The sequence below is a fragment of the Colletes gigas genome, unplaced genomic scaffold, assembly GCF_013123115.1.
Source record: "Colletes gigas isolate AHSC1104 unplaced genomic scaffold, ASM1312311v1 Colletes_gigas_Sc00013, whole genome shotgun sequence".
Classification (NCBI taxonomy): Eukaryota; Metazoa; Arthropoda; class Insecta; order Hymenoptera; family Colletidae; genus Colletes; species Colletes gigas.
Genome location: NW_025106642.1, coordinates 2,314,840 through 2,338,973, shown reverse-complemented (window position 1 = coordinate 2,338,973; position 24,134 = coordinate 2,314,840). Strand labels below are relative to the sequence as shown.

The 24,134-nt window shown below is 37.8% G+C and overlaps 1 protein-coding gene across 1 annotated transcript in view; it reads left to right on the top strand.

Annotated features, from left to right (window-relative positions):
- LOC122399344 (zwei Ig domain protein zig-8-like) overlaps window positions 1-24,134 on the top strand; it is a 108,917-nt gene that overhangs the window by 26,814 nt on the left and 57,969 nt on the right. Inside the window, exon 2 of the mRNA XM_043399979.1 lies at window positions 14,914-15,175. Within this exon, the coding sequence (XP_043255914.1) occupies window positions 15,019-15,175 (157 nt within the window). The 5' untranslated portion in view covers window positions 14,914-15,018. The remainder of the gene's footprint in view (window positions 1-14,913; window positions 15,176-24,134) is intronic.

The window sequence follows — 24,134 nt, the reverse complement described above, 5'->3', positions numbered from 1 at the left end:
TAAAATTACGCCCCAATAACAACTTCTCCGGGTAGGAATGACGTTTCGTGGATTCGCGGGGTGTCTGCGAAATAAAATATTTTAAATATCAATAAGATAATAATTTGTCCGGAATTCGCTTCAATATTTGCATGGAAATCATGGAATAATTTTTGACATTAATAATATTTATTCATCACTGATACATATCGACGCGTGTATCATTGTTTTATTACTATTGACGCAGTATTGACATTCGTTCAATTAAATTATTAGAAATCCGTTCGTAACGCGTAACAAATATTTCTGCGGCGAAATATATTCTCTCGATTCTACCGAAGTTAAAACCGTTCCAACCTTTCTGTAGTATTGTCCACGAGTTCTTCTTCAATTTTACTTATTGCATATTTATTTTAATTTCATACGATCGTTATAATATCGATTACTTAAATTATATTATAATGTAAATAACGTTTCCTCTGAAAGAGTTCAGTTTTCCATCGAACCGGAGATTAGAATCTCGCGGCGGGACGTTGCAGTTACTAAATTTCGTAAACCTGCAGGTACTATAATTCCAATAAATGGCAGAGTAAAGCTGGTTGTGCACGAAAGGGAGTAAGAGTTTTTTCTCGGTTTTTTTCGCGTACGTGTCCTGTTCTGTTCCTTCGGGAAGGACTCGTTGAATGCGCGTCCTTCATCGAGGAAAGGGACAGAAGGCACCGCCGTCAGACCTCGTGAGAGTTTCACCCCGGAGACATCTCTCTGTCGATCGATCCTCTTTTGTGCAACGGGCAGCTCGCATCCACGTCGGTACGGCGGCGGCTTAACGATGCCCGGAAAGAACGCGACAAAGAAAAAGCTCGCGTTACGCTCGCGAATAGCATCAGATTTTATGAGCGGATCCCACCGCGTGATCATCCTAAGCCCTAGACGCGCATAAATTCTCCTCTTAGCCTTGTTTCGAAATCCCGCGTTCGTTTGTCTTCGCGAGCAATTTCGAATTTTAGTATTTTTTTCGCCCGCCCGCGTAATTCCGAGCTCTCGCAATTTTCCAGTTCATAGAAAGATTACTCGAACGCTTATAACGAACGTATAGGACGGATTAAGCTGATTGGTTCAGCACGTTTAACGCGCAACGCGCAGCGAGGAAATAAAATTATTAGTAATACCGGTCGTGCGATAAAATTGAAGGTAAAAAATGCGTGCGTGAAAGTGTCGGATGGTATTAGTGTGCCCCAGAAAATATTGCGCGTTTTAATCGCTTTAACTCCTGTTATTTTTTCACGGTCTATCGAAATAAAGTGTACGTAATAACACATTGTCAATGAATTGTTTTGAAACGGTTAAAAATGTATATCTTGCATATGTTTCTACATTAGCGTTCTTATACAAAGAACGATAGGAATGATAAAATAAAGAAGTCTAAAAGAGTCACATTATAACGACATTTGTCAGATTATGAAGTCGACAAAAAATGCAACATATGGACGCTGAAACGATCTTCGGAAACATTTTCTATTTACAATACCGAAGAAAACTAAAACTTTGGGTTAAATCGATTTACTCGTGCAAGACTGAAAATTCTGAAACGTTTGTTATTCGACCACGAGCCATTACATTTCGATTTATGGTTTTTGAAGTACCATGGGCTTCCAGGCGATCGACGAAGGGAGATTAAGCGTATTGCGGTACACGAGCAACCTAGCGTCCATGGCAACCGGGGTTAGAAATTAAATGGTAAGGCGAGGGATTAATTTGAGTTTGTTCGTTTGACTATGCCCTACTCACAACGTCACATTAATGACCCCATTTGCCGTTTCGTTTCAAGGCCGTAGAATAGCTCTCCTTTTGCCTCGATTCCATTTGCGTTCGCGTCGCGACGCCGCGAACCAAGCCTCGTCATAAATATCGCTGCGAAACGAATTACCAGGAACGCGATGTCGCAACGTCCTCGAATCCAAAATACAGTGTCCCGCCTTAAACGTGCGTTGCTCGGAACCGAAGAGGCACGTTTATCGAAAGGGGACAACCGTAATGTTACATTATTCCCCCTAGTAGTGGGGATAAAATTAGTATATTTTGATTACTGTATTTTGAAATCCTTTGGTGTTTCATAACACCTCTATGACCCCATATACATCGTTGGCTCGCATTTACATGCGTTTTCGTCGGACGGCCGTACCGAGGAACGAAATTTATCGCGTTGCTCGAAGATAATGTTCGCGAATCTCGTTACGAGTCGCGCGAGGATATTTGTTCCGCGTCCTGGTTCTTAATAATTCAGGGAGCCAGCGTTTTACGGCTTATTCGTAGCAATTGCGCATGGTGTATTAAAGGATTCCCTCGTAATTGTGAAGGATACGCCGTCGCCTCTGTGAGAAAATTATAAGCATGCTTTTTTTAACGTTCCGCGCCATTATTCGACATTTAAAAAATTCCTCTCGACGCGGACCTCGTTCCCTGGCGAGTTTTTCAATTTCTGTCGGCAAGCTGCTTCTCGCTGGTACTAATTCTAAACCTTTCCGAGGTTGAAAATTTCAATTTTCCCTTTAATTTTTGAAGATGAAATCAGAGACTGCAACGCCTCTCTAAAACTCTCGGACTCTCGGTAAACACGATTAGTTTCGAACTTATCGTGGACCTCGTTGCAACAGTAGTGGTTTCTTTAACCTGAACTTTCTAACAGAAGATCGAAGTTTTCTTGATATTGGTCCTTAGAATACGCCGGAAATTTAAACTTTTATAGTAATTGGGCCACCAAATTGACCTAACTTCTATGTATTCTGTTACTCTCGAATGTTTTCCACTGTTTTCTATTTCTTTAGTTTTTAGAGTACGAAATGATACCAAGGACATATCGTTTATGTAACTTCAGGCGACAAATACGATGCAGGAAGAATTTTTGTGGTATTTTCATTAAAAATCATTTGAAAGTTATCCTGATTTACACTAATGAATTGACATTCATATAATATAATCAATTGACATGTTGTTGACATTCTCTTCTATCTTCAAAATTCAAAACATTATTTAAATATTCTGTTTCAACAAAGTTCACACTGGCGTACAGTATTTTATCTTCAACGAGCATTTGGGCCAGAAGTATTCAGCACTCAAAGGGTTAAAAATTGAAATTTAGCATGGATGTTTGAAGCATCGAGTTTTGTGACGTATAAACTGTGCGAACTATGCACTGTGACGTGTACATGGCTATAGCGGTTATGTAAGGTATTTTTAATATTGTCGATGGTATATATTACAACCAGGTCATGATGACAACTGATATCGATTATTATAGGTTATTTTATACAGGGTGTGCATCCTAACAGTTTTGTGACGAAAGGACGATTTTTAACGACCTTTGATTAAATTTTAGAAATTCGCAGTAATTAAAAATATAATTTTCCTAATTCAGAGTCAAGCTTTCGGGGTGAATCTAAACAATAAACAGATATTTGTATTTCTTATTTACAGTACGCGTTAATTGATCAGAAAAACAGTTTTTTTAAAAGATTGGTGAGACTATTAAGATGAACACCCTGTGTATCCGTCATCATCTGTTTGAAGTCAAAAGTTTTAGTCTGTATTGAAACTCAAAACGATTGTTCTTGGAAGCGGATCAAACTTCCATATTTATTCGAAGTTAGAACGATTAGTTCGTGGATACAAAATACGATAGTGAATTTTCTGATATTTTCTGCAGACTGCTCTGCGTGCGTTACGATGTGAATTCGATTTACGATAGAGCCGCCACGTCCTCGGCGTGCTTGAGATTTATAATTTGCATGCTCGTTTGCCCAAGCATATATTCTTCGGTTTAGTTATTTATGCGCAGGAAAAGATCGAAATTCTAAGTGGTGCTCGAAGGATTTCGAGTCCGTTCTTGGTTCTTGGTGAACATGCAGTCTTTTCCCTGCTTCTCAATAGCGACTGCCGCGTCGTAAACCGACGAGGACACTAGACTTCATCCAGGGACAACGGTATTGCGGAGCAGTTCCCCAAATTAAGATCGCCAGCAAAGCATCCTTCCATTGTCCTCGTATACCCCATATAGTTACCTCGAAGGCGGGCAAAAAGATCTCCATTGGCATTCTTACGTCTTTCCCCATACTTGCAAGACCCCAAGAACTTGAAAGAAAAATAGAAAAGGAAAAAACGCATACATTTTTACGAATCAAATAAGGTATTCCGATGCTTAAAATTTTATATCCTTGCAGCTGTTCGAAGTTTGGTATTTTGCAAATTTTAAGCGTAATCGATCCTTTTCTATATTTAGAGCAGTTAATATCAGTTAATGTTGATAAAAATAATTCAGTAATCCTTTGTGTTTCTATAATGTATTTTAATCTAATTAGTCCTATAACTTTTTTAAACAAACAATTACCCTAAATATTATACGTTCTTCAAGATTGAAAATTAACATAATGCAATAATTGGTCTTAATATGGAACTTTTTATCTGCTTATTAGAGCATAGAAAAAGATTGACCCACATTATGCATATTGTAGCGATCTCCGCGTGCAAAAACTGTCGAGACTGTTACTAATTTGGGAAAAGTTTTGGAAAATGTAACTCGACAAGCTAGGAATAATGAGGTAACAAATTCGGTTACCGCAAGAACTTTCAAAACTTCTTTCCTTCCCCTTAACTTCCACGAACTATTTAACCTTTGGGTTATTTTGATCCACCGGTGGAACGATTTCGAATTAACGCCTCACCGCTTTATATTTTCATATTTCCTGTTAGTATTCTGGTTCATCCTAACCCATCTGGTGTAAAAAAATATTTAATTAATTAGTCAAATTAATAGAAAATTATTGGTGTTCTGAAATGAGTTTTAACATCGAACTTTGGGTATAGAGAATATTACCATAAACGGTCACAAGGTATTTTGTTTCATAGTAAACGTCAAACTTCCAGCGAGAAGTATGGCTGCTCAACACGTGCAGAAGGAAAGTTTACCACGCGTTCAGAGGACACACACCGATCGTTTATGTAAGAACGATAAAGTCTGCATTGCAAATGCGTTTACTTTATTATTCGAACACAATAGTCCGACTACCTAACGATGCTAACCAGCCGTGCGCATATTTTAGTATGAAAACGCCGCGACGCCCGATTGTTCGCTCGAGGAAATCGTGGTTTCCGCTTTACAGCCACCAGCGGTTACAGCTGGATCCCATAGAAACTCGAAAAGTTCGTTTATGGAGGCTATCCCGTAACCTAATTCCATACTTCAATCCTCTTGACTCCTTGCCATCGCTTCCACTCCTTTTTCTTCGATCTTCTCAGATTTTGTTCATATTTACCGAGCGGATCTCGCTATTGACATTCTACTCGTTTCGTACCATTCTATCTACGTCCTTCCTGCATCCTCTATTGTTCAGATTTTCCGTGTCTTTTAATAAACATTCAAATTAGTAAACGTTCTAGATCATTAAATTGCACATCTTCAGATTTAACATATTTTCTTTCATTAAGAACATCTATTTATATTATCATAGATCAATCATTATATAATTCATTCGCTTGCATGGCCAAATTAAGGTTTTTCTATCTATTGACTGTTTACTACCCTTCGTTTCCTCACATTTTTATTAATTTTTCTTCGTTTTCCATATTCCTTATTATCTTTCTCGACACGTTTAAAAATCTCCGTTTAAAATACCAATCTGGTCGTTTGCATTCCTTGTTTCTTCGTTTCTGTCATCTTGGAGTACCTATCGCTGTCCTGTTACCAATTCCATGTCACGTTTTCGTTCCGTTTCTGCTTGTAATCCCTTTTTCCACCCAAGCTCTCTAATTGTCCCGCGCCTCCACTCAGGGAAGCATGCACAAAGACGCTCCACGGGGAACAACTACATCGAGATCGGCTCCTTGCTACGCGTCCTACATTTTAAATTAAGAATCAAGTCAGCCAGGAGTCTACACTTTATTCGTGGGAACTTTAGGAGTGACATTGGTCAGGAACAGCAGCCAAGGGATTCCGCGGAAACGGTAAAAATAAATTAACGCGTTACGTCGAATTAAACGGTAATTGTCGTGTGATTACACCTAATCGAATCGCGGCGAATGTAATTAGATTACATTCCGTCCGAGTACCGGCTGAGTTTAAGTTCTCCTCGTTGGATCGATATTTATTCTTCGCGATCTTTGTCGCCGTGAAAAAGTGCGTGATTGGAAATTTTCAAAATTTTTAAATTCATTTTATGGGATAGAAATTAATCTTAACAAATACTTGGCTATTTTTTATTTCATTTGCACAAGGTAGAAGAAAAGCTTTCCGACAAGGGTTAAATCGAATAAAAATTGTAAAGGAAAATATTAGGTAACAAATTTAAATAAAACATATTTTGACAGCGTTATAGAATGAGAGTAATAATACAAATCGATATGAAGAATGATAGGAAATAACGAGAAGTCCAACAATTAAAAACTTACACGCGATCTCAGCAAATTTTCAAGCTCCATTTTCTCGAAAACGAAACGTCGTACGAAAAATTTTTCCCCTGCACCTTCGATAAATTTTTTCACGAAGAATGCACGGTTGTACCACCGTTGCCAGACCACCCTGTATAGTTATCCCCGGTGGAATATTTTTTCTTTGGCGCGCGAGACCACTCGACTCGAGCGGCCGGCCGCTGGGGTTTTAAAAACCCGCAGCAGAGGATGAAAATACCACCGCGTATCGGGTTACAACCACTAATTCTTGGTTGATCCTCCCTTTTCCTTCAATTATTTGTACTTAGAATAGTGATGAAGTTGATCCCTTGCAAATGTCACGGAATCAGACATCTGAAGTTTCTTAATCGACGACCATCCAGACCGACATTTAAAGTTGTTTCGACGTTGAAATTAACTTTTTCTGTAAGTATCTAAAGCCTACAGTGTCTTATATGATCATCATGGAATCTATTACAGATAGATCCAGAATCACACTAGGTAGAATTCTAGATTACGTTCGTAGAACTTCACAAATGACAATGGTCAGGAATATCAACCGAGGGATTTCCCGAATTTGGTAGAAGTACAAACGCAAAACGGACAGCGCAAGAATCAAGAGACATAGCATCGGTTATTGCAAGGCCATGGAACGATATTCCGATGAAATCTGAACCGTGGAACCGTGAAAGCAACGGCCCTACAGGTATGGATCGTTAACACAAGGAATCAATCCAACCCGATACAGAGAATCCCAACTCCACGACGCACGGTATAGACCACACCGGGATCGTAGAATCCGATAGCAACAATTCCACCGTAGATGGGACACGGCACACGACTAGGGATCTCATAAAGCTTAGGTTCCGGTAAGAACAATTGCAAGCACGTCGGATCTGAATGGATCAACAACTGGACACGTGGGGCCCATTAGAGGCAATCCGTCAGAACATGTGACTCGATAACGAGATTCCCGCAAACGTAGAACTCGACAAGAATGGTGGTATACCTGTTGGAAACAGCGACAACGATGGAACATAATACAGATAACTTCGTGATACGTGGAAACCGGAAAGAATAATTTCTGAAAACATGGAATGCGTGAAACACAACTTAGCTCGTACAACACCTTATGAATTCTGGAGCTCATGTGTGGTGTCTCATGTTGTCCCTAACAGCCCCTACTGTGTGTATGGAGTTGTCTATATCGAATCTGTCCATCTAGGTGATTGACCCTATTGTGTTCACGTGTATGATAGGTGTCCCTATCGTATCTCAGGTTGTCGTGAATTATCCGTGTTGGATCTCATAGATTTTGGTGTTGTAGGTACCGATCTTACAAGTTGGGTGTTCGCTTGTGTTTATATCTGCCTTCAGAACAAGAGCTCTACAGCATTTTTGAGTCAGTTCCTATATGGACCAGCATTATCAGTCGAAGTCCATATGTAAAAATGCGCGATTGAAAATTTTATATCGTGCAATTTATTGACATGATAAAATTGGCATTCATGAATTCACTATAGAGTAATCGTTAGCTTTCAGTGCCCGACACGACGTATAAATGGACGTTCGATAATAGCGTGATGCTCTTCACGGAACGTAGAAGTGGAAAAATGCTAATAAACAAGATACGATTATAGATTAACGTTGATTGTGGTGGGCCATATTTCACTCTATTGTGCGAAGCGTACAGAATGCGCTGAGACGTGACCCAGTTAAACAAGCAGTCGCGGTTAATTAAAAGTTATTGTTAGCAACCAGTATTGGAAAAGAACTGTGCTATTGGCATTCGTTGCTCGCCCTATTCAATGCTGAATTTCTTGATTTTAAGTTTCAGCAGCGCGACTCATTAATTTGTTTGAAGAAAACGTCATTAGAAATTTCACTCGACGATATTATGAAATCTCTAGTACAGTTGGTTCATGTTCTTCTATAACACTTTGGTGCAAATTCGATGTGACATGTTCGCGTTTAGTTTTGATTTTATTTTCACGAACGACACACGTTTTAGGTCTTCGACTGTATCTACAACTAATTTCATCGATTCGTTTCTATCAATTTTCTGTTGGAAACGTTAGAACGTAACTGATTGTGCTACGGTATTTCAAATTATGGGTGAATGTTTACGTATTTCAGGACAGTGGAACGAATGGGTCTCATAAACCGTCATGTCGTGTCACGCGACAATCGTATCGCGTGTTTGTGTGTAAATGTGTACCTTGTATTTGTATGTGTTTGTAGAATCATCTCACGTGACATACCACATGTAGGTATACAGAGTGTTCGGCCATCCCTGACAAACATTTTAATGGGAGATTCTAGAGGCCAAAATAAGACGAAATAAGAGTACTAATTTGTTGATTGCCATTTTTCTAGGGATCTAGAGCTCCATTAATACGCATTGTTTGAATTTTAATTCATTAAAATCTTTCAATCAGTCCAGAAGTTATGATTTAAGCATTCACAAGAAATTTCAGTGAAACATATCAACGTATGGTCAGACGTTACATTTTCGGTAATGAATTTTTTTCTCGAAACTACGTAGGATTTCGAGGGCATGTCTATTCATCAAAAATGATTATAATTGACCCCCGCAACCAAAAATAATTTTTCCAAAACGATTTGAAATTTTTTATTTTTGTCGACTTCATCCACCTACTCGAATTTTTTTCTCGTAAATACGTAGGATTTCGAGGGTATGTCTATTGACCAAAAATAATTGGAATTGACCCCCGCAACTAAAAATAATTTTTCCAAAACGATTTGAAAAAATTTTTTTTGGTCGAAAAGTTTATTCACCTACTTGAATTTTAAAATCGAAAAATAAGGAGAAAAGCGATTCGGATTATTAAAATTAAGGAAAAAATTAAATTACAGAAAGTAGAAGAAGAAACAACAGCAACAGAAAAAATACTAAATTAAATAAGATGTAGACGATCTTTCATGACAAGTAAAAATTAAAATTAATAAAAATTGAGACATTTGTCTTGTATTTAACGCGTGAAGAAGCGTTCTTCGTCTACTTCGTCCTTAGTCACAAGAGTAAATTTTCTCAGCGACTTAAAGGTACTTAACGCTTCACCAAATATTTAGGGTCTCGCGATAAATCCTGTGTTTCAAATTAAGAAGAACAACAGGGTTCTAAACAGAGTTGAACAAATATTTGTTCGTGACTAACGAATGCAAATTTTAGATGCACTCGTTAAGTAGCTTTTGCCTGTGTCTTCGTTCGCCATGTCAGTTTAACATTATTTCTGCCAAAGGTGTCGAAAGGTAATGTTTGAAACGTTGACTTGGAATTATTTTCCAAGTTTGATCATTTTTCTTCGATAACGTGATATTAAAAATAACACAATTATTTTCACAGTTAAAAAATGAATGGATTGGTCATGAATAAAATTTGCCCGACTCTGGTACTAAGTTGCCTCATTGATGGGCGAAATTTATTCACAAACGTTGGTCATTCGAACAGTAGAATCGGACTAATTCGTTTCGTCACGAAAGAGCCAGACAGAACGAGAATATCGTTCGCGTGTTTACCCGAACTTTCTCGATGGGTATTTCATTCACCGATGCATCAGCCTCGCGCGAAAAGGACGGCTCGATTGTTACTCTCTTTCCCATTATCCTCGCGTTCTTCCGATATCCACATTTCGTCGAATGGTCAATCGTCTGACAAACTGCTGACCGAATCGACCACGGGCTGAAAACCTCAAACTACGGGCCAAACTAAGCGAAGGAACTATGTCCCCACGGCTTCGTCGACCCTCGGCGTATTAACTCGAGAAATAAAATTATCCGTGGAACGAGGGGTCGGATGTAAAAGTTGACACTTGGAAACTTTCCGACGGTAACGTCGTTATCAATCAAAAATGATTGCTACGCGAACAGAAATGTGTCGACAATATTTGATCGTGATTCTTAAGCTTGTCGAAATTCTTTCTAAATCGTGCGTATTCATCCCTCGCGCGTATTGTATTTCCGAGACAGTATTTGCCCAATATGCTAACTGAGACGGAATAGAGAAAGTTACTCCGCTTCCAGGAGAATAGTTATTGTCGCGCTAGAATTCTTGTAACTTCCACATTTGAAAGAAGACTCTTTATCGATAGGTTCAATTGCTGTGTTGTCGGTTTGTTTTCAAAGACCGTGTACAGTACGAGTCACGCAATTCACACGGGTCACAGCTCTTGTACGGTTGACGATAGAATAGAGCGGTGGAGGAAACGGTTGAATGGCATAAAACTTGTCTATTATTCTATGCCCATATTGTCTTCTCTAGTATCACAATGCTCTACAACCTCCATTGATACCGTTTTGTTAATGACATTCTACAGTTCTTTTTACATAAATCGACGTTTCTTATCATTTTGCGAATACATACATAAATTGATCTCTCAAAAACTGAAAAATTTTAAAACGGGTCATTTGACTGTTTATGGCAGGTTTAGTGCCAAGTAGTATTTCCAGAAAAGAGGTTTCTTACAAATTGATCGCAATTAAGAAGTCAGTTTCGCTCATTTCATAACGAATAAAGTATAAACTACCAACGAAGTATACTCAAGCTGTGCGTCGTACGAACGTCGTCAAACGTTAACATAAAATCACCTTGTAATCGCTGAAAGTGATCTACACTATGAAAGGGCTCGTTGTGTCAGACGAAAAAAGGAAATTGTCCAGAAGTAAGGAGAAATTGTAGTTGCGAATTCTGCTTCGCCGCACGGACTTTTCAACCAGCGAACAGATTCACAGTCTTCAGCGCCGGAACGTAGAATGATAATGGTGCTCCTCCTAGGAATCGTTGATATTCACTCTTCGGGACGGTTCGCTTGTTACTTTGATAAGTAGCATCATTTGACGTGAGACGAGGGAAAGAGGGTGACGTTCGGCGAGATACTTTGAGTTCGAGTTATTCGAATCGTTCGTCGAACGTGTTGAATCCCCAGCTCTTGCTAGGTAGCCGTAGGCGGAATTGTCGCCCCTAAAATAAGGTACGTTGTTAAGCTTTTAACCAGTTGCTCGCCTCATTATTCTCGCTCGGTTTTCAATCTATCGATCCACTCGGAAAAGAAGCCGCGCTTGCAGCTGTAATTGAATAGATGAAACTTCGAAATCCGTATAACGCGATGCCGCGTTACCGAATCTGTATCGGCGAAATCACTTCTCCCGCGACTCATTATGTTGCAAGACCGTACTCGTCGCCTTTTTATTTCTTTCTCCGGCTGGTAATAAAGCAATCACGATCAGCGTGATGGTCGAAAGAAATTCCGAACCGTTAAAATTACTAGAACAGAAAGTTGTTAAAATATAACGATTTATTCACTCAATTACTTGTACTTGGACTGTGTCAGACGATCCACCTTTTAGAGTAAAGTTTATATTTATTTCAGAGACTGAAAAATGATATCAATCATGGTTTAATCAGGGACTCTGTTATAACTGAAGTAAAGTAGAGTTATAGAATAACAATTATTTTCTTGAGTAAAATGTATTTAGTTACAAATAACGATTACAAGAGACAGAGATTCTTATCGATTGATTTGAGTTTTACTATTTCTATTTTGACTGTATTTATTATTAGACAGTGGTTTTAATCAATTAAAAAATTAAGTAATTAAATCGAGCAACTATTGTTTGATTATTAGTTTTCAGTAATGTATTATAATTTATAGAATTTGTTACAACAAGATTGGCGATATTGATTTTTCTCCCGTGGACATGTTTGCACTGTTCAACTCTTCGTTTCGAAAGCAGTGCTATCTAATTGGAATTGTAGATTTTATTTCTTCGCTTTCTTCACGGTTCAGTAAGTTTTAACTAGTTTCTTCTTTATGCGACATTTACCTTATTATTTCCAAAGGAGTGATATTTGTCACTGAATTCTTTGATATTCAGTAATGGGAACTTACCAGTGACTATTATTCATATTAACATTCACTTGAAACTCTTCTCTGGATTTTATTTATTTTCAAAAAATACAGGATATTGAAGGAACATTCGAGAAAGAAGAATAAAATTTGTGCGTTGCACTTCACCACGTTTTACAAAGAATCTGACGCTATTTTCGAAATCATTCAATATTGACAAACAACATCAAAGAAAACCGCGTTTCAACGTTTCGTAGTCTTGTTTTATTTGGACTGCACTTCGCTAAATTCAATTTTCCACTTTCATTCCCTCTTTTTAATGTTCCAAACGTCGCTTCACGTTTTTCGAAACACACGTTTCGCAAAGTGTGTTTCAACGAACAGAGTGATATTTTTACCACCGATATGACGTACAATGAATATTGCAGAACTACAATACATCTGATTTGATATTTTTGTGCACGGTTATTTGTGGTAGAATAATGAATATATCCACGTCACACATTACACTTAACATTATTTCATTACTCAGAATTTTTTTTACTCAGGTATCGAAAAAATAAAGAAACAAACGCCCAAGTCGCTAGATCCTCGATAATCTTGCAAATGTAATTTCGTACCGTGACAAGAGCCGCGTAGATCAATTCTATGCGTATCTTTTTCTTTATTGCAAATCACAGTGTACCGGGTAGAGGAAGAAAATAGCCATTTCTTCGTTGCACCGGGGAGCTCTTCGTGTCGATCTTCGACCGAGTTCCACGAAGCCCCAGCAATTTTTCGAGATACTCGAAGGCTCGTATGAAAGAGATACGCCGACGACCTGGTTGCTTGAATAGATCATTCTTGGCCCAGCTGCCGAATATTCTGTGCGGTGTACCGGTAGATACTTGTATCTCTGCAGGATACATGCAATGGCGCATTCGCACTTTGATCACATCTCCGTTAGAATGGCTTTCTCCTTCCCCTCCTCTCACTTACCAAACATCTCCCTTTCGCTCCTTCGGGCTCTTTCGAAGCTTCTGGATATCACTGCCTCCCAAACAAGACTATCAGCAGATTTTATGCCCGCGGTACATTGACAAACTTGCTGCTGCTGCTGCAAAGTCGCGTCAAACGGTGTGCGATCGTTTAAAAATCGTTCCTGGATAGTTTATTTCGCTGAACAGCTTACACCAAAATTCTAATTCACACTGCTTTCGATTAGTAGAATATTCTAGGACGAGCAAACTAACGAATGCGATCGAAATAATTTAGTAATTACGGATCGTAACGATGTGAAAATAATTGTACAAATTCTACTTGCAAAGTACTCTAGCGATTTTTTACTGTACGAACTTTTCGTTGGGCGTAAGAAAGCAAAGAGTAACGTTCGCGTGTGTTTATTCGTCGGATCAGTTAATCGATTATTCGTTTTGAAATAGCTGTAAGGCTGGGTCATATAAAGTCTGTGTTTGCATTCCCAAAACTACCGATCAGCGTCTGATGCGGAAGTTTTTCAATTAAACATTCGCCATTCCGATACGTCGCGTGAAAGCGGCGCGCCACGTTCGACGACTGGCTTCCATTCATCGTTTTCACAAACTTTTCCCCGATAGTTTAAATATTTCGCGAATAAAAGATTCAACTGTAACAGCCAATAGCGAACGGTAGATCGCACCATCAGATACAGATGGGTTTGGAACCGAAGTTATTTATTAGAATTAAATTTGTGTTATGCACACATTATAATTAACTTATTTCGCGGAAAATCAAATTTCCATACAAATTTGCTATTCTAGTCATAATCATTTATTGTATGCTGTAAGACAATATCCCGTAAGAGCTTTAAACCACAATACAGGAAGTGCAATGGTAACCAGAAACGCAGGCTCTATTAAAGCGATAGCACAAGAGTTGCAAGTGCAAAAGTATTATGAAATTAAAAAAGAAAGGTATATATAGTACTAAAAGAAATCACAGAAATAAAAATCGTAGTAACAAGGTAAAAGTATAAATAGCAACGTGGAGCGAAATAAAAATTAAAAGTACGCGAGTGGCTTAAGGAAAGAAAAAACACAGATTCGCATGCAGATGCAATAAACACGAAATATATACACTATAAAAATAGAGAAAACAAATAAATTTTAACGAAGGGATACTGATATTGATATTTCGTTTCGTACATTTTAAATATTTCTCTCTTTAAATATTTCTGTCCGCGTGATATTTCAATGGAAAATAATCGTTTAAATCCATACGTATGTACGTCAATCATTCTTAATCATTTAAAATTTTATTCATTTTATTTATTTATGTAACAAATTTATTCATGCTACTCACGCTACTCAATACAAATATCACGTGACTCGAACAAACGAATACCAATATGGCGGCCGTGACAATCAAGAGTCCTATCGTTCTCATTGGAGAACCCTGTATTATCTCACAGAACGAAACACGTATGCGACATCGGTGTATCTCTTTCATTCCCTTCTCAGTCGGCGAATCCCATAGAATATCGGAATTCACGTGTCGTTCGAAGAACCGTTCGCAGACATTAGTTTTGGACCGTGTCTCGACAGAATACAGAAACTGTCTCGCGCCAGGAAACCCCTCTTTGGACATTCATCGGCTGTTTGAATTCCAGAATCACGAGGGTGCCGCGTATCCGTGGTCTCCGCTGGCGGCCCGATAAATTCAACAAACGTCTGTGAATATCAGAAGCTTCGGGGGATGCGAAAATCGGAGGACGATGTCGATGAGACCGGCCTGGGGGCCGAAGTTGTTTCTGGTGCTGGTGACGACCACGATCGTTATCGGCAATTATCAGCGTCATCGGGAGAAGACTCACCTGCGCGAGCAGCTCGTTAACGGCCATAAAGTAACGAGGAACATCACTCGCTTACAAGGTGAGTACTATACAGACGTCCAGCGGGAATTGTTGGATTTAATGTTTGCCGGCCATGTTTCCTCCCCCTCCCTCATTACTCTTGCGGTCGTATCTCGTCGACAGGGAATCGTGGATGGTTTGAATGGGACATTTGCGCGCGACACCAAATGACTGTGTAATTTGCGTTTTTCGCGGAGAACCTGTTCACCGGATTACCGAAAGTGTCGCACAGGTGACTTCGCGCTAGACAACAGGTACTTTTAACTCCCAGCGGTTCTTAAGTACTTTTTTTCGAAGAAACATTCCTGCTTTTTCGGTCAATATTTAGGTCATTAAAAATTGTTTAACGAGGAACTAGTTTTCAAACAATAGATTATCGTTCCTCCTACCTTCATAACATTTTTTCAAAATGTTCTCCCTTGAATGAAATCTGTTGTGAAATTCACTCCTCATAGTTCAGGATCGAGAAATGTATTATCTTGCATTGTGATTCTAAGTGAAACGGTAGTTATTTCCTATACTTAATTCTAAGCACCGCCAATTTTTTTACGGTCGCAAATGGCACGTATACAAATGGTCGACGGTATATCGAACCTTGTTTCGAGGGTTTCGTTAAACTGTGCAGCAGGAAACACCTCGTGCAATTCAAAGGGAAACGTTATGGGTACATGTGTTTTTTATGTCTTCAAAAATAAAACTCGGTTGTGCTTCTACTTTGCACGCTTTATTTGTCCAGTTTCGTTTTAACGAGTGCTCTTTTATTTATATATTTCGCGTTTCGGTAACACAGTTACCTCTTTCATCTTACATTTGTAAACATTTTTCTTTTAAACTAGCCAATCTCGGACAGAATAAATATTGTGCTCATTTCGTTAAACCTTCAACGTTTGTGCATTAAATATTCCAGCGACACACGAATTCCTTACTTTACACAATTTAAAAACCACAGCAATCAACGGTAATTTAAAAAGCATTAAATTAAATTATAGTATTAAATTAAATTTAACCATGCACAGACGTTTTTGAACGTCCAGACAGTTAATTATGCGGAGCACTTTTTTAAATGCGGTTCCACATATTTCAAGTTTGTAGCATTCGCTCGAATGAATAAAAATGTCTGAAATAAATTCTTTCCACGTTATTTAGTCGAATAATGTAAGCTATGTATCAACATTTATTTATTAGTTAAGGAAAACTCGTGTATTTCGTTATGTTAATATATTACGAAATACAGTTTACACTTTGTATATATCCATATTTCATATAATAAACAGATCAAGAAATCTGAGCAAGATATGAGCGAACAACTTACGTTTCCCAAAAAGATAAAAAGCCTGTAACGATTTATTAGGATTTATAATTTTCATCTTCGATTCTTTTCTATCTGTGCTCAGAACTATAGTATTTTGTAATAATCAAAGTACCCAAATAATTCTCGAATAGACTCGATCGAAAATTGTGTTTGGAGAGTTTCTCGTCAACGTCGTTTCACGTTCAGCGGCTGTTATCCTGCTTGAAATCGGAATGACGACATCGATTGCCGCGAATTCCCCCCGGGAACGTGCAACCAAACCGGATTTTATTGCCAAATCCTTGAAAAGGAATTAACGTTCGTATCGCGAGGGGGTCGCGGATCGAAAATTGAAACGCGAAGGCACGAGAAGCGACTAATCGAGAAAAAATGGGAGGGCCGAGTAAGCAGAAATACGCGTGGACGCGAGGTACGGGGTTTATATCGTTGCGCGGCGAGCAAAAAACGGGATAGACGGTCGTAGAAGCAATTTCGACCCTGTTGACCTGCACGTCGAAGGGTGCAAAAGGTACGCGGGGGAAGGGGGGACGGACACGGACATCGCGGTCATGGCAGCTGATTTTTGGCGTGCACGCGCCAAGGATCGAGCTACGGTGAAAAACGAGCGGCGATGTCACGTCGACGTCGTTTTCAATAACGCCCGACGCACCGTTCTGCGTACGACGCGTACGTTTCATAGCGTTCACGCGAATCTATCAACGTGACTTCCGCGGGTTTGTCGACAGATTGTCTCGCGTCAGTTTCGAGGTACGCGACGACGCGACAACGATGGCTCGAACGACTCCTTAACGCGGTTACTGACGCACGCAACACTTTTCCGCAATTTAATATTTTCCACGCTTTAGATATCGACTACGTTACACAGAAGGTACTCACTTTTTTGTGAATTTATTCCGAGCAAATCGGTGCAAGCAATCCGTCCGAAGTGTCCACCATTTGTTTAATATCTTTTTATATATTGCAAAGAATTTTTTTCTCTTGATAAATACTACACTTGCATCGTGGGAAATATTTTCGCTTGAAAGTGATTTATTGTAAGCCATTATTGCCATTTATTGAACCCATTTGTTTCTATCCAGACTGGCAATCAAATCGATACAAACTGTTATCGATGGATTTATTATTCATTATTATTCTTACTTTATAAAAGGTAGAGAAACGTACGTCTCGGTTTCTTAAAAGTAGAACGAAGCGATATGAGATGAAATTACGTGGTGGAATAACGTGTATTTTTCTTCCTTGCCACGCTTTTTTATAAAAACACTTGCACTTGCCCCGTAAATGGAACCATTTGTCTCCCTTTTAGAAATATCAATCATAAAAAGTCTGTTGCGTAATGGTTCTATGAAGTTTCAAACATTTAACGAACCGGTAGAGCGGAAATCTGTTGAGATGTTTGTATAAAACAGTAATGAATAACTTTTTACGAGAACTTTATTGTTTTCGTAGTGGAAAGTTTCTAACAGACGTTATCATCGAACAATGTTTTTTTCTACAGACGTTTGCTACGACTTAAAATTGCCTCGCAATCTGCGTGATACGAGGATCGTTTGTATAATTAATGCCCCGCCTTGACTGTGTTCCGTTACGACTACATTCCGAAGTAATGAGGGACAAGCACGAGAAGTCGATGTAGAAGCGGCCGTGTTTAATTACTCTGCCATCGAGAAGTGGTCCGCTGTTTCCCTTATCGGGCGAAAATTATTTTTCCCCACTTAAATCCATTTCGCAGCATCGTTTCTCTGACGATTGTTTCAGCGTGTCGATGCAAATCAGGAAAGTCGTTGTCTCGCCGCGAAGGAGTATGGTTGCAATTACGAATCGCGCGATTCCTTTTTAAAAAGCAAGGAGGAACGCGACGGCTACGCGAGAAATAAGAGTAATAAATAAATGAGAAACCGTCGTGTCGTTTTAATTATGTTTCGAGTTTCTCGTTGTTATTTAGCCCTTTAAAATTCGAGCATTTTCACTAGTTAAGCTGACAGAAAGTAAGTTTAATTAACTGCACACCCGGATCTCATTATGAACTATCGACGCAAATTAGAAAAGTTTCGAGCGATATTTTATCGTGCACAATGTTTTCGTGCAGTTACGGAGTTCTGAAACAATTCTAGTCTGGCGTTAATAAACACACGACAAATTGAAATCTAAAAAGAAACAGACAGGAACGCGCGAACGTATGTACGGTTCGAAACGGATGGAGGTACAATTTCAGAAATCATACAATTAATTTTAATGAAAATTTTTAATTTACGGAGCTGGTTATACGAGATGAATTGCGAATCGTTAGCTACGATATTTGTGCTGGTTCGTATAGTTTGATAAAAAGAAGTTTCGAATAAAATTGTATCGGCATTCGAATGTATTATTTGTTTGCGTAAATATTAGAACAGTTAGAATTTGATTATTTGCTCCAACTGTCCAGACCGTTAAAAAATAGAATATAAAAATTGTGTAACTTTAGAAAATGTCTAAGAAGAGGTTATATAAGCTGTTTACTGTAAAAGTGATGTAAGTTCATTTGTTTTAAAAAGAAGTTCCAAGAGGCAGTATTTATAACGTATCTTGACTTTTTTCCCCACAATGAAGTTTCACTGCTAGCGAGATAGAATTTCTCTACAACGGTGCAGGGTAAAATTCAGGCGCTTGACAGAACAAAAAAGCATTAATTATGAAAAGTCTACGAGCACGAATGTTCTTATGTTTCTACAATATTATGTTCATAGACCCGTAACATGAGTTATTGCAACAACCGCCTGCTTATTTTCATTTCGAAAAATATACAGGCAAATGTACATAAATACATATGATATTGACGTTCCCCTTAATGAATTTTAATTAACAAATGGAAACAAAAGGTTTTCATTTTTAACTCAACTCTGTATAATATTAGATTTTACTCCTATTCGTGCTCGATATGAATATAATATGTAGGAGATTGGATCTTCAAAAAATATTAGACAAAAAAAAAGAAATTTATTTGATTAAAATATCATAATAATTACACAGAATGTACTGTATAAGTTTAAACAAAATATATATATATAGTGTGGATTTGTTCAGACATGTTATCTAAAATTTTTAAATAAATTCCATCAGTGAATGTTTCCTCGAAGCTACATTCAGCAACCGTTAATTTTACGCGCATCTGATTCAGTTTCTGTTCATTGTCGAATGGAAGGTTTCGTATTTTATTTTTCAAGTTTCATTTTACTAGCACATATACAGTGACCGAAATAATGATAGGTCATTAATATCGGATTTACTATAATTTTATAATATAAAGGCGCGTTTTATTCAACGTGTTTATTTTATTTATTATAATTATACATTTTTGATATAAGTAACGATATAATCTAGTTTAGTTTAACGTGTAAATTTCTATTAATACTAATAACAAACTTTATATTTTAAATAGCTGACATTTCTGTATGAAATAAATACAGGTTCACACTATATACTTTCAATAAATAATTTTTTAGTCGAGGCTTTTGTGCTCGTTTTTTTATAACAAATAGTTCCATTCAAGATTAATCCACTTTGAATATATTAGAAGTGATGAAAATTTAGCAATCTTATTTTATATTTGGTGACTTTAGAATAGTATCCTTTGCATCTAGAGATCGATTTATCATTCGTTGGCAATGCATTAGTTCAATACGTTCACTCTTCTGCCAGTAGACGAATTGGATGAATTTTCACGGATCGGGAAAGTTCATCGGTATTTTACGGTGGAATAACGGGACCGGCCGCGCAATTTGGCGCGGCACGTCGAGAAATCTACGATTCCGTTTTAATATAATAAACGACGCGTGGGGATTGGAAGTCGAAGAGTAAGGAGCCCGAGCTGGTTTAATTACCCGAGCCGGAGTTGATCAGTGTGTGCGGCTAAGCCCAGAAACCGATCCGAACGTGCCGGTGATTCGTCTAGCGCGAAAGTTACGCCGAACTTTCCTGCTCTGGGGCTGCTCGAACCTACGACTACCGAAACTTTCGTTTCGCAGACGAATTTTACGATATAACTCCCACGGAACGAGGTACTCTGGCACGGTTGATACTAAATACACGTATCCACGTGCCAGTATCACGGGCCTAATAGCTTCTGCTCCCCCCTTTTTATTACTTCTCAACGATACTTGATAAGGCTCCAAAGCTGATTCTGTGTCATTAACGCGTTTTACGAAGATTTTCATCAGGCACATCAAACACGTGACTCGATCTATTAAATTCGCTGGATACATCACCTTTATACAGGATGGTTTATGCCACTCGTGCACCTTTGTAACTTCCAAAGCATGCGTTGCTAAAAAAAATGTATAAAAACTGTCTGAAGGGGCACACTTTGCAGTGCATTTGTCTTTTTTATAGGTGAAGGCCAACTTTGTATTTTTTTAAATGAAATGCTATAGGTTTTATATCAAAATATGGAAGAATACCAAATTCTGAGTAAAACAGTGTTGATCTGTAGTAGCTCTAGACCTAATAATTAATGAGTTATTTCACTTTATTTCTTGACAATTTTTAAACCTAATAGGAACTGTCAAATTGATACATTAGCTTACCCCAAATATTCTAATGTTTTGTTAATACTTTTTGTGAAAAGTGTTTGTGGCTATTTATTTGTAAGTACGTTTCTTAGTCGTACTGTACACGTTGAGAAACACTGACCTACCGTTCAATTTGTTTGGGTAACAAGTTTATCTTGGCTGCAAATTGTAGATGTAATGAATGGTGGGAAACGCTGGAAAGTGGTTAAAATTCCGTTGAAGTTTGTATTGAATAATCGATAGGTAATGAACGTGTCAAAACTTTTCTTTGAGTCTGGCTGCGCATCGATTGAGCACACTGTTCGTTGGTCTGTTAGTATTCATTTTAATAGTATGCTTCTCCTTTTCTATTAAATTATCAAATTGAAACGAGTGTCATTAAATTGCGCATAAATAAATATATTTCACTTAGATGTCTAATTCATAAAGCAGTCAAATAACTATCTTTCTTTATATAAGATCGCTAATTTAACGCTAATAGTTTCTCAAGAAAATTTTTAACATGTTCGAGGACGGTAAAAATTTGAATGAGCAAATTTTTGAATACACAAAGACAAAATAAAATAAAAATACTTGATGAATCAGCCATTGCATTAAAGTGCACTATAATTTGAGAAAATAAAAACTATGTAGAATCGTATGAACGATAATGTGGCATATAAATTTGTATGTCATAGCGAACGTGTTAAGGATGGAAGCAGGAAGTGAAAAAAAATAACAAAATCGATGGAAATCACGTGGCGTGCGGGATAAGATTGGTAAGCTCCGCCGTGAAAAGTTAGAGATAAGTGGATAGACAGATACAGGGGGACAGAGAAAAAGAGAGGACGTTAAGATGGCAGCGAGACGAATTGTAAAGACATTTTATGCGCTTCTCTCGCTGCGACAGGAAAGCCGAAAGGCAAAGCTTCTGTCTATACGTCGTTATGGCTCAACTGGTATTTCCTTCAATCTCTACTGCAGTATTTTCAGTGAAATTCGGGTATCGTTATGTAGGCCGCTTCAAAAACTTCCCTCATCTGGAATTTTATAGTTCAATACCTATGCAAACTACAGACATGTAAATTACTTGTCAGGATAAAAGAAAATGCATGGAATTAAAAGCGAAGAGTAGCGTTGTTTAATTTTATTAAATGTCTTAGACATTTCAAGACAGTTTCAATAATAAAATAGATTTTTGTTTGAACAATATACATATATTAGCTTGGTTGTTCACTACAAAACAAAACTTACTATAATTTGGCAAGATCGAATGAGACATGTTTACATAAATTTATATTATCGTTTCTAGCTGCTAAATTTATACTTGAAGTGGGTTACATATGTATCAGATTATCCAGTATAGTGTGTGAGAAGTGTTTAGTGTGAATCTCGTCATCCAGCCTCGGGTTCTTGAGACGTTGCATATCGAGGTTGTGTTGCCTCGGGTATTATAGCAGCAGAACATCTTTTGTTACACCTTGAAATCAGTGAGAACTAACATATGTTCACACATTCTTCGGTTTCTTCGCTCGAAGCCTTAGCAAGCCTGCTTGTTCAGTTCTACGACTTATGTAGATTAAATTCGGATAACTTATCGTATTATCTTGCTCCATTAATTTCAAATATTATTATTATTCTTGAGGATTAAAATTTCGGAACATATACATTTGGCAAAATATTTTCAGTTTTATTTTGAATACGTAACATTGTTCACCCTTCTATAATAATGCAGTGAAACATCGTAGGGCAGGCTCGCGCGACGCGAATTAGTACCGTACACATAAGTATAGCCTATTATACTTAACTGAAAACCAAGCGTTTCAATAACTCACCGCTTCGGATACTATCAGAATAAACGCTGGAAGAAGTTAATTACCGTATGGAACGAGGGTTTAACGCGCGAAACTCGGAAGTGGAAAAGTTTTTTCTGAATGAAGAATTCAGCAACCATTTTTCTCCCGGCGTAGAACTCCATCGTGGACTGCGCCTTAATGGTTGTTGTCGACGAAACGGAAAACCAGACAGACAACGCGAAATAACGAATGCATGCGGCTTAAAGTCGTCCAAACGTAGACAAATCACTCACTCGACCAATTTCTCGCAATTGAAATAGCCTCGGTTGTAAAGGAAATCATTGAATAATCGTGTGTTTAAAATAAAATAATACTTTTGAAAAGCGATGGGAAAAAATTTTCTTTGGTATATCACAATAATGGAATTCCATTTTTAGACATTCCTTGCAAGTATTATTATTTATTCGACATTATTAACAACTCAGTGGAATCTATTGTTTGCAAATTACAATTTTTTATATTGTTTTATAAACTGTAGTACTTCAGGATCTATTCACTTAAAGTAATAATTTAACATTTGATTCCTGTTTTAAATTCAGTTAAAATTAAAATGATTTTCAAAATTTTCACAAACCAATATAATGTCTCGATATTTTGTACTCTTGAATGAATAAAGCAGAGGTACACTAATAATCGGGAATGGGTAATAAAAGGATCGAAAACCAGCGTTAGTTTCTCCGTTTTAAAAACAATATCCACCAAAAGATCCAATATTTATTTTGTACGAAATCCACTTAATGCGTCGAACGAGCAAACCGAATAAAGAAAGAAGAAACAAGAAACTCTGTCGCACTAAAGAAGTCGGACAGTAAGCCTGGCGACCGTGTTGCTTTAACTTGACGTTAAGAAAAGTTTCCACGGTCTTGTTGGGGTTACGAAGAAAGTGGAGTACATAAATAGTGTATTCAGTTTGGTTGTCTTTTCATTTATCACTTTTCGGCGACGGTTAAACGTAAAATAGTCTGATCGAACTTTTCTGGGTTGACTTTGTCAGAAGTATGGTACACCGAAACAACGCGATCGAAATCTGTATCTGCTATCAACAGGGGTGTGGATTATTTGTTCAATGGTGGGTTATAAATAGTATCGTTCACTACGTTTATAATGTAATAAAGTTTCGCCAATGAAAGGTAGAATTTATTTAAAGAATCTGAAAGTGGGATATTAATCATTGATAAGTAACTTTTTCTATAATTTTATTTGTATTTTTTTGTATTGAGTCTCTTGATTAAAATTGTAAAAAAGAATATTGAATTTTAATTCGGGAGGAATGAACGTGAAGAA